Here is a 12,326-nt window from a genome sequence, read left to right as displayed (position 1 = left end):
CCCATGAACAAGATGAGTTTCACTGGAATTTAAATCCAAATGGAAAATTCTCGGTGAACTCAAACTATCAAGCATTATTACATACTGATATCCCAAACATTAACAAACTCATTTGGAAAGTGAAAGCCCCACTGAAAATAATTTTTTTCCTATGGTACCTAAGACGAGGAGTTATATTGACAAAGGATAACCTAGTAAAGCGTAATTGGCAAGGTAGTAAAACTTGTTGCTTTTGTCACAAAGAAGAGACAATTAAGCACTTGTTCTTTGACTGCCGGTTTGCTTGTTCAATTTGGTCTTTTATTCTTGTTGCGATAGGTCTTTTAAAACCCCACACTATAGGTCATATGTTCAATGGCTGGCTAAGAGGTGTCAACAAAGATGTCAAGCTTTTACTCCTGCTAGCAGGAGCTGTGACTTGTTGGTTTATTTGGCTCAGTAGGAATAATATTGTTTTTGAAAAGAAAAAAATTGTTTCTCCTGTGTAGGTTATCTATTTGGTTACCCACTGGCTATGTACTTGGGCTATCCTGCAGAAGCCGGATTTGCAGGATACAGTTGTAGCGGTATCACAATAGTTGACACAGGTGGCCAAGGATTTTTTCTCCCAGGCACATGGGTGGCGGTCTAGTTTACGAATTGATAGTCACTAGATTGTGCCAGGTTTCTTCTTTCTTTGGCTGTGTGCCTCATGTTAGGCAGAGGCCGGAAGTTGTCCTCTTTGGCTTTGTATCAACTCGATGTATTGCTTCCGAGGTTTTAATAAAATCTTCCTTTATCTAAAAAAACCAAACTGGCAAACATATTTGATGTTTTTTTTGTGTGTGTAACTGTGTATCCTGTCAGGTTGTGACTCGCCGTGCTGGTAAAATCTGTCTTTGCTTAGCCTTCTAGGAATTTATATAAACAAAATTTGGTTAAAATCGCGGCCTTTCATTTCAGAGTCAAATTTGAAATTTGTTCGACATAAATTTGTGAGTCTGATTTGAAAAACTTATAAACCAATTGGAATTGTCCTGTCCGCAGCAATTTGATGTGAACACGCAGCAGCTCCTCGCATCTTTTCCTTCGGAAACCGCACGGAAGCCGAGCGCACTTCATGCTTGACGGCGCCTGTGGCACACGGCGCTGTGTCACTGCGTCGCGCTCCACCGCCTCCACCTCGCCACGCCCTCCCTTGCCACCGCCAAGCAGCTGCACGCGTGCACCCTCTGGCACGCCCGCACACCCGCTCCTCGCCAAGCACCTCCTCTTCCACCTCACCTCCCTACGTTACGCAGTCGCCGTCCTCACCCGCATCCTCCCCGACCCGAACCCTTCTCGCTCAACACCGTGCTCTGCATTGCCGCGTCCTCTCAGCGCCCTTCCCATGCGCTCGCGCTGCACGCCTGCCGCCTCGTGCCGCCGGACACGCACACCTACCTGCCGCTCCTTGAGGTGTGCGTGAAATAAAGATCATTCTAGGCAAGGCATTTCTATGTGGAGCGGCGGTACACAGTTGTGTGCGATAAGGAAAGATGTGATTGGAGGGTCTGTGCTATCTAATGATGCATAATCATTAGCTGCAGCTTCGTGTTCCCCACTCCACATACCAATTAGTGATACAAGTGCCAATGGGCCAAATTTGCCATGAACATGGTAAACCTACAGTAAAAGTATCAGATTAATTCAGAATGTAGATTGTGTCGAGAATTAAACGCTTATTTCATAAATAAGTGAGCACTTGCATCTAGGTGCACACCAACTTGTAGCTTATCTTAAATTGTGAGTAAAAGGCAGGGGAAGACTGCCACGAATTCAAACAGAATCTTATCTTGGATTTCTCATACATTTCGTGTAAATCTTTGTCAGTCCTACACTGCACATGGTATGTGGTATTAATATGATATTCAACCTCCAAATCGTCTGAATGAGAATAATGCGAAAGAATCATGACATCAAATATTCTGCTGTGATATGCTAATCTAAAATAAAGTGCCAAGGTGCTCAAGACAATGAATGAACCAAATTTCGAAAGGTTCATTTTCCCGCAGAAGAGAGGGAAACTCCTCAAACCATTACACGTTAGCATATCTAACACCCTAATATTCTCTAGCTGGTTACAGATATGATCAAATCACAGAAGTGTCTCACACACAAAGGAAGTGCTGCACTACATAGAATAGAAGCAATCAAGATTCAAAAAGGCACATGTGCAGTTGTGCACACACCATATATTTTTTTCGTACACAAAGCACTAGTGTGATCTAGAAAGGTGATAAATTTCATTCTGATTTTCATACCATTGAAAGATCTTGGATATAGCAATGTTGATGCCAATAGGAAAGTTCAGCAAGAGAATGTGGCCCTTGTCGGCAACCTTCTGCATCCTCAAACATCCAGCAAGACTCGCTTGAAAGAGCCTAAGAGGAAGAAGGCAGGAACCAAAGAAATCAGGAAGGCAGGCAGCAATGAATGCCACACACAGAAATATAGACAGAAGGGCAAGACATACTTCTAGAAGAACCATTAGCATGTGAAGCCACTTTCTTTGTCTCTACTGATGCATTCGGGGTGGAGTCCATGGCAGCAACATTCAATTGTGCAATGAACTGTTTCAGAAAGCATAAGGACAAATGATCGGCGGTTTTCCCACTGAAAACAGCATATATAACATGGTTTTGAGGCAATAAACCAGTGGAGAGCCCCTCATACAGCTGTTCAGGTGGGTAAGGTCCGCTCATCTGCCCATGCTCATTCATATACATGCAACCATCCAAATGCTGATGTTGCAGGTGTGCACCCTTTGTCTTTCGACCAACTGAATACCCTGTCCCAGATTGTGGATAGACCACACCATTGTTACCAGTGGAACAGGCATATTCCTGCATTGCAGGAAACACACCAGCATTCTGTGTTAGGTCACCACTACAAGAAGCCACAAGATGCTGCTCAGGGCACCTGATAAATAATGCAGGAAAGCATTAGCATAGCTCTAACTTAGAATAGAGGGAAGCATAAATTGCTGAAGAGATGGGATATGGCAAGCGAATCTTTGTACCCCCCCTCCCCCGCGCATGCTGGCACGTAACAGACGAGGGGTTCACTGTCCCATGACTCAGCCGCCAAAAGCTTTAGACACTTCCTTCCATTGACAGGATACGAGCAACAGAAGCCTGACACCATTGGTTCAACATCCACGCCCTGATCATCACAAGAATAATGGCAAAGTTAAAAGTGTCACATACATATCAACCAGTTTCTTCAGCTTGAGAAGAACAATGGACATTGATGACCATGCCAAAATCATTGCAATGCAAGGGCAATAGTGGCAGCATAGTAACCGACCAAACGGTTCAACTGGAGAAAGCAGGAGCTGGAGCCATCACTGGTCTGTTGTGACAACATGGTCTTTTTAGCGACAGATAGCCTGCCAGTACTTTATAGCGACAGACAATTTGAAGTTACAAATGTTTTTAGCGACTGATGATTTGACAAGATCATTTAAATGCATTAAAAAAAATAAAAGGCCATTTGGTTGTAAATTAATACAAAAGTAACATCATTGTGCACGTTTCTCATACAAATAGATTCATTCATGACCAAGTCCAAACACTGACTAAGACATACATATATGGTCAGCCATTACAAACATGAATTAATGATTCATCAATGATAAGTCTACAGTATCAGCTACCTGTATCCAAAAGAGATAGACTAGCACCTAAATCAGCTTTGAGTGGCAAATCATCCACAAACTTGCAAACTATGATGCAAACTGTCAAATATGATGCAAATCATCCACAAACTTGCTAACATCTGTGATCCTGTATCATCAGTAATAAAAAAAGATAGATGTCACTATGATGCAAACTGCCAAATATGAGGAACATGCAACTCCAAAATAGAATAGAGATAATAAGTTTCAAATCTGTTAACTTTGATATAAACATAACAAAGAATCCATACTTACAGAGGAACTAAAGAAGATACACTACAACAAAGTGACTTATGATGAATGACTCATGGCCCGGACCAAGCAGTATGCTATCGTCAAGAAAAACATTTATCTACACTGGAAGAGAACTTGTTAGATCACTGTGGTCAGCCTTCAGACCAACTCGGACCGCTCAGCAAGTAACAAGGCCTCAAGTTCTTCTCTCCGTTTCTCCAGCTCCTGAAACACCATACAGATTGAGGAAAAGCGGAAAGATGAGCTGGCAGTGATGGTGTACACAACAAAAATTATGCCTGTACCATTTAGGATGTACCCTTAACATCCAAACTAAGCAGTGATTTTGGCAATACACTATCCAATAGACAGTGCCTGGCTATGATCAACAAAAGAATAGTCGTCTATAGCCTCATTTTCCTTTTTGCAGGCTGTCTGGCTGTGTATACTTCCTTTTAGAAAACAGAAGCAGTTCCCTGGTGAACACATATTTTACTTGATGCCATATGGCTCGGTAATACTTATAACATAGTATTCTAAATTAAACAAAGATAAACACTGCAAAATAGGGTGATCAGCTGTTTTGAGGGGATAAAGGGGGCACAATCTTTATATAAGTCAGGTTTTTATATTTCTAACGAGCTACAATTGGTTTTGAGCTATAGCTACAGATTCTCCTGAACTATCAATGGGAAGCAAAACAAGCAGGACCGTAGAAAAAGAATAATCTTATGGCAGTCACTAAAAGTGGAGTAACTGAACTACTGAAGATCAAACTAAGCCACACTGAGTAAGTTTAGTCACAAGCTGCAGAAAGGGGGTCTTACAGACTGAAAGACAATGGGCCAAAACACAGAAATATCCAATCACTGGATTCCATGCTATCACATTTAAAAGTATGAATACTTACCTGCAGATCCTTGACTGCTTGATCCCGTGATGTCGCTTTCTGCTGCCTAGAACGTTTAAGGACACCAATGCACAATATCCCCTACATATTCAAAGTTTTCCAGTTAACTACATTTGTGACGATGCAATAAAAGAAGGCAATGTTGACAATTTGTTTCATAACATCATAAGATCATACTGCGGTATGAACCTATGTTAGACACAGCTGGTAGGGACTTCATGAATAATCATGATAATATTTTGGGGAGTGTTTGTATTAAAAATTTTAGCTTGTGCTACAAGCATTCAATAGGTTAATAATGCTATGCAGCCTGTAAAATCAGGTTGGGTAGTAACTATACTACTTTTCCCCAACAAAGATGACTAAAAATTATAAATGCATCAATGTCCTAAGAGCTTTAATGTTTAGCCATTTTACATTGTTATGCCCAAACTTTTAGAATTATTCATGCACTTACGGTCTTTCAACACATGAACATCCAAAATTTTCTATTACCGAGATCACATAGACAGCTCCACATGCAAGAAGCATGTAGCTAGCAATCTCCTAGAGCAAAATCAGATCATTCCTTTCAATACTTGGGTATGCCTTCGTCATGACAGCAACACTGCCAGGAACGAAAAAGGGTGGAAATCAACAGAGGAATAGGAATGTGAACAATTCAACATGTGCAAGAACAAATCTCAGTATTCTTGAACAAATCTTAGTATTCTTGACACTTCTTGCAGGCAAGGAATTTAAAATCTAAAATGCTCATGATCTCAACAGTTATGCATCTGCATGTAATTGACACAAGTACTTGGTGCATGTAATGTGAATGCGGAGAGGTCAATCCGGTTAACAGAAGCTAGATAACAAGAGTATTGCTCTGAACTTATGGTCCAAACACTGGATTGCCAAAATTTTCCATCCTAGTATTGTCAAACATCGAACCAAGTGTGTGCATGTAACATTATTCTTTCATTTGTAATCACCTAGGTCGAAAACTATGTTATGTTTTGAAAACCTAGAATTAAAGGAGAGACATTTCATGGTTCAGGCAAAACCAAGATGATATTGCACATTCAATTAACCAGAAAAGTATTCTCACAACAGCGCACGCTAACAATGATAGGAGAGGTCTGAACATGTGAGGATAATAATGCATCCACAGAAGAATGAAACTGACATTGATATAGCACTTATATGGCATAAGAGTGATGAAATACTGTATGAATGTTGGAATTGCTCACAACTGACATTAACACAGAACTAGCCTTAATACCAAACTAATGTATGTATGAAGATCATTGTTGCTCATCAAATCTTGGTCCAGGTTTATGGAGAAACCAAGTTTTTGGTTGATATTGGAAGCAAATAAATTTTTATTTCACAAAACAATTAAACTGAACAATACAAATCAATGCCTCACTGTCACATCTGTAACTTTCTCTGATGTCTATTTTGTTGTATTACTTGCCAAAGAAAAAAGGATAACAAACACTTCCTATATTTGGATGAGCACCAAGCAATAGAGGCTGCAGTAAACTCATAAAGCGACAATCATGAATACTAACTAGTATGAGTGTGTACCTGCAAGGCTTGAATTTGTTGGATGCAAGCAATGTGAGGACGGCGATGCAGCTGGTCTGCACCTCGTTGTCTTGACAGGGGACTGAACTCGACGCACCTGAGATGTTTAAGTATTGAATAGAAAGCATCAGGGACTCATGTATGACTAAAATAACAAAAGGAAACTGTTGAACTTTCTACTTCAGCCAAAAAAAAAGCAAGATCATGTCATGCCATATCTCCAACTTGAATATAATTTTAGAAGCAGCTATAAAAAAGGTTAACTACAAGCTCCAGTTGTAGATTTCACTAAATATATTACACTTGTATGCAATACAGAGAAGCTATCGGCTCAATTACAGAGTGTGTTCACCTGAGTTGAGTGTCTGCTCGTCTCCTCTCCAATCTACCTAAGAAGAATGCAATTTACATACAGTGAGTTGCAATGGACAAAATATTCAGCTAGCATAGGTGCATGTAATTCTCGAGATTATTTCCAGAAGTGCACAAAATAGGAAAAAATAGAAACATGTGACTGAATCATGATTGTCGACTCAAATAATCATCTCAGGTCTGCGGGCAACAAGGAAAAATATATTCAACCTTTTTCTCAGCACAAGTGAAACAAAGGCTAGACAAAAGATATACGTCCATGTTAATTTATTATTAAGAGAACAAACTAAGCATACATTAAATTGCTGGGGATATTACAAATGATTCTTTTTCCTTGAGCGCAGGAAAACAGAATGGCAACAACTGCTCCCATACTAAAAAAACAAACCATACATCTTTTAGGAATCACAAAGAATTGAAACAGATTTTAGTTGCATATGTTGTCAAGTTCAATGGTGTTTCCGTAATAAACAGTGCTACATCATTAACATTTCAGTCGCGCAATTCTGAAATGACACACTGACAACAAAAAAATTGGCAGATTGCTAAATTTGGCATCACAGTGTATATGTTGAGCAAACTGTTCTAGTGAAGTGGCAAGGGCCTGCTGTCATCAATCTTTATTTTTTTAATAACAATTGATTTGTGAGTCAGTAATATGGTTCCTACATACCGAAATGACACTTTGTTCCCTATTTCCACTTTGAACCACAAGTGGATTGTTGTAATGTTCTATACATATTGACACTGCTGGTCTAACTAGACCATCAACAACATTAATCATCATAACTAAAGGGTAGCTCAATTGCCTTTTGAAACAGGTAAATTATCTTATTTAACAATTTCAAGCATCAACATTTTTATACCCACACATTAGCCTGAATTAAGCAGGAATCGGTTTCTTACGAAGTTGCAAACTTTAATATTTTGCATGATATAACTCAATAATTGCACGATTGAATATTGTATCACCTAACAACATGTAAATAATAAAGGATATGTTTCATGGAAACTGCATCAGTTGATAACATTCAGAGATACCTGCCATGACGCGTGTCTTCACACTAAACATGTTCCAGCACATTGTCACTACCATAGCTGCAACAAGTTTTTTGCATGGGCAAGACTTCCATGCTTCTAGAGCCTGATCTCTCAAAATCTCAACTGAGGTAAAGAACAAAGAGTATTCAGTCTTATGCTGAGAAGGATTGCTAGAGAGAACAAATAACGTGTCACTAGTGGTAAGTGAATCACACCTCTTTTATGAATTTGACTTGAATAACAGCTATATAGCTTTGGGATAGTAAAACTGGTGAAAAATCCTACAGTTTGCAGCAAACACAACATTATTATATTACAACAGTCATGCCAAGACTTGCTGGGAACCTATGGAGCTGAAATGAATAAGAAAGAACAAATCAATTATGCCTGCTTGTAACGCCGGAAAACAACAATATCTTAATATACTAAATATATCAAGGCCTTGGTAATTGTAGGATGATCTCTTAATTAACTTGATTCATTAGAAAAAAAAACAAGACTAAATTCTTCCTAGCATACTGCTTGGCTTCTAAAAGAATTAATCTGGACACAATGTGCTATTATTGTTTTTTACCTTTACCATCGCTAATTAGGACAAGCAGATTGGCAAAGCATTCATAGTGTGGACTGTGGTGTATGTGAAAAAATAGAAGAAATGAACGATTGTATTCTAGTAGAAGGAAGAGGGAACAATATTAAGATTATGCCAGATAACTGAACTACATCAGGAAAGGCAAGATTTTCCTTTTTAGCATTATAGTGGTCGAGAACAATTAGAATCACACTGTAAACTGAGAATTCTAGGGAATAAGCATTTTACACTTCAAAAAATAGATGAGGGATTATGCTCTTAGAACAACTAGAATTGCACTGAGAAATTCTAGAAAAAGCATTCAACGTATCCAGATCAATCTCCTAACTAGAGAAGTCACCATGCAGGACATGTAAACTATGCAAACAAATGCAGTACCTTTGTGCAAATAATGGACGAACCAATACTACTGTTTTGAACTTACAAGAAAAGAACTGATAATTTAAACATGGAGTGAAACAAATAAAGCTGATGGATTGAAGCTCCCTGAGGTCAGCTCAATGGAAGAACTAAAACTTACTGGGTCAACCTAGCAGGTATTTACACCAAACAAATTGTTTTGAGTAATGGGTCACATTAAAATATGCATGCCTACGTCTAGGGATTATATAGGCTGCTTTGTTGACTTATTTCAGAGGTAATAAATGACTATCACAATGACTGCACATCCCAATTTAGATGGATAATAGAAGTAGCAAAAGTTCTATTTCATAATCAGTCCTTCGTCCTCCTTGAGTGCATGCATTGTATGCACAGTTCACATCAATCCTACTATCAACAAGATTCACACCAAGGGCCTTCCTTGTACTGACAGTAATACAGCCTTAGCAAGGGAATCATGTAAGTAGGGTAAATGGATCATTTTCAAAATTCCCAAATACCAGAACTTGTAGAGTTGCGCTCTCACTCGCATTACACGAGTCACCTTATGGTTAACTTGATTCATTGAAAAAGAAAACACAAGACTAAATTCTTCCTAGCATACTGTTTGGCCTCTAAAAGAATTAATCAGGACACAATGTGCTATTCTGTTTTTTTCCCTCTACCATCACTATTTAAGATCTGCAGATTGGCAGAAGCTCTCAGACCAAAGACAAGGGTTGTCAAATCCAATTTATGCACAAGCCATAAAGCAAGTTCCTTAACCTGTCTCTTGTGCTATGCAGGAAATTTTCAATCTCCAATCTGAGCTATGAACACGCCAATCTAAGTCTATAAAAACTAGCGCAGCAAAAGAGAATCTGTACCCAGATTACAACAGCAAGGGAGTAGCCCAAAAGAAAGATGCAGGACAGGGCATTTGGACATACGGATAGATCTGCAACAGAAGCACGAATCGGAGTCGCGGAGATGCCGGAAGCACTCCCAGTCGCGTGCTCCACCGGTGGAGGCTACAACTGCCGCTGCAGTGTTCCTCTGTCTCGAAGCACTCAAGGCGGCGCGGTCAGGGAGCTGGGGGTGGGCGGGGCTTCCTCCATCGAAGCACTCCAGGCAGTGCGGTCAGGGAGCAGGCGGTGGGTGCGGCTTCCTCGGGCGCAGGAGCTCCGGGCGGCGTGGTCAGGGAGCTGGAGGCGGGCAGGATTTCCTCCGTCTAAGGGCGAGCGTTCAACGTCGCCGCGTCGCGTGCGCAGTGGCTGGGGGCGGGGCGGCGTGCGCACAGGGGGTGGGCGGCGCGGCAGGCGGGAGCTGGGGAACGCGAGATTGGGAAGGAGCAGAGGGCGGCGGGACAGGAGGTGTGGGGCGGGGCAGGCGGGATTTGGGATGGAGGGGAGGGACCTATGTTTCGGTGGGCGCCATTTGAGAGGGAGCTGGCGGCGGGCGTGATTTGGGAGAGGAATGGGCGGCGGGCGGGATCACTTCACTGGATTTGGGATTTGGGGGCTAGGGTTCACTGTACATATGGGCCGGCTAGATGTAAGCTGGGCGCGGTAGCTCAATGTAAGTGGCGCGCTCGAGCTAGGCGAGGCCCACTTATTTTTTAGCGACAGACAGAGGGATGGTATACATATGTTTAGCGACAGACAGTTCAACGCTAAATATGAATACATATAGCGACAGACACTAAATCACTAAATGAGGATTTAGCGTCAGATGGTCTCTGAGTCTCTGAGTCTTTAGCGTCAGATCAACCATCGCCAAATATAATTTTTAGCGTCAGATATTTGATGGGGAAGCGGTGTTGTGTTGTAGTGAGACTAATGTATTTATTGTCTGTGTCCATATACACACGTACTGTTCTGTAGCTGGTCACAGAATAAGTTATTCTATGGCCACTTTGAGTTACGATAATTACTATACTAATTTATAAGATTATGATAACTCCATCATAAGTGATTTAGTATAACATTATGGTAAATATCATCTTGAATTATAGTAACCCATGTATCGTAAATGTGTATTGTCATTATCGTAAATTAGTACAAACATTATCGTAAATCAAGGTGTGGCCAACTGCAGAATAGCCTTACCGTGTGTATATATATATATATATATATATATATATATATATATATATATATATATATATATATATATATATATATATATATATATATATACTACCCAGTAGCTGGCTACAAAATAACTTATTCTGTAGCCACTTTGAGTTACGATAATTACTATGTTAATTTACGAGATTATAGTAACTCCTTACTAAGTGGTTTACTATAACGTTACGGTAAATATCCCCATGCGTTATAGTAATCCAACTATCGTAAATATATATTGACATTATCGTAAATTAGTATATAAAATTGGCTATAGAATAACTTATTCTGTAGCTGGCTACTGAATATACTCTTCATATATATATATATATATATATATATATAAAATACCTTACAGGGTTGTGAAAACAACCAACCACACGCTCCACTTCTAGGCCTTGCTTAGATGCATGTGTATCTATCTCAATCCACGTGTGTTGAAGTGGAATGGAATAGAATTTAGTTTAATTCTACTTCATCACATGTGGATTGAGATGAATACATGCGCATCCAAACAAGGTCCCGAACGGTTTCCACGACAACCCCCCCCCCCCCCCCTGCTCACTGGCGTTTTCTCAAACTGTTTCAGGCCAGGTGGGAGTGACAAATCCTCAAACTGCCACCTCGACCACCGGCTTAGGTGCCTTGATGCTGCTGCAACCTCAAGACAGGAAGTAGTATTGCTCCAATAAATAAAATGTAAAAGCTAAGATGGAATCCTAAAAAGCCTCCAAAGGAAACAGGGGAGAGAAGGCACATCTACAAAACATTAATTATTAACGGTTGGCGTACAACAGTGGGTTACTACTTTTGAAAAAATTATAAACAGAGCCTTGATGAAAGCTTGACCGGAGTGCACGGCACCTAGCTAGCTGCCTGCAGCACCAATAATATCAGTCACATAACGTCTTGGTTGTCTTAATCAGAAGAAAGCTTACCTCATAGAGGCAGAGAGAGACTAGGGAGCTGTGCATGCATCGTCTATAGATCAGTGCATGCATGGTTAGGAATTTAGGTATTTTCATGTTAAATTTAATTCAAAAAATCCATAGCAAATTGGTGACAATATGTATGTGCATGTTAGTGATATTACTACTTATACTAGTAGCAGATATGGTCATGAACGACATACAGATCATATCGGAAAAGATATTGAATTTAAGAAATTCAAGAATAGAATTATACCCAGCGGAGGGACCCATGCTCAAGGCACCGGCTTCTTCACGCGCACTAGTCGACATAGTGCGTTGCTCGATGTTGCGGACCATAGTCGAACGCTGGACGATGTTCGTAGTGCAGTCCCTCGAACGTATAACGGGAAGTAGACGATCCAAGGAAGAAGAAGAAGACACCGGCAGTCACCAGGAAGAAGCGAGCAATCGTGGAGATGCTCCCCAAAAACCTAATGGCCTGCACACGTGA

The 12,326-nt window shown here is 40.4% G+C and overlaps 1 protein-coding gene across 8 annotated transcripts; it reads right to left on the bottom strand.

Moving 5' to 3' along the window:
- Positions 1 to 1,995: 1,995 nt before the first annotated feature.
- LOC136504811 (reticulon-like protein B17) lies at positions 1,996 to 10,242 on the bottom strand. 8 transcript variants are annotated; one of them, XR_010770994.1, is made up of 11 exons: positions 9,729 to 10,242; positions 8,042 to 8,179; positions 7,827 to 7,949; positions 6,766 to 6,802; positions 6,414 to 6,510; positions 4,842 to 4,922; positions 3,953 to 4,156; positions 3,677 to 3,806; positions 2,695 to 3,183; positions 2,495 to 2,591; positions 1,996 to 2,402 (listed from the first exon to the last, which is right to left on the bottom strand). XR_010770994.1 is itself a non-coding variant. In XM_066499836.1 (7 exons), exons 2-7 carry the CDS (start codon positions 8,130 to 8,132, stop codon positions 4,091 to 4,093), a joined length of 495 nt encoding a protein of 164 aa, XP_066355933.1. In that variant the 5' UTR covers positions 8,133 to 8,179; positions 9,729 to 10,242; the 3' UTR covers positions 3,190 to 4,090. The 8 variants fall into 8 exon arrangements, 4 of the variants coding, with proteins under 4 accessions (XP_066355929.1, XP_066355931.1, XP_066355932.1 ...); XR_010770995.1 differs by having other exon boundaries at positions 2,495 to 2,864; positions 3,041 to 3,183; XR_010770993.1 differs by having other exon boundaries at positions 2,495 to 3,183.
- Between the last annotated feature and the right edge of the window lie 2,084 nt (positions 10,243 to 12,326).

This window comes from Miscanthus floridulus, chromosome 14 (assembly GCF_019320115.1).
Source record: "Miscanthus floridulus cultivar M001 chromosome 14, ASM1932011v1, whole genome shotgun sequence".
Classification (NCBI taxonomy): domain Eukaryota; kingdom Viridiplantae; phylum Streptophyta; class Magnoliopsida; order Poales; family Poaceae; genus Miscanthus; species Miscanthus floridulus.
The sequence above is the reverse complement of the archived record's forward strand: the minus strand, read 5'-3'. Positions and strand labels throughout refer to the sequence as shown.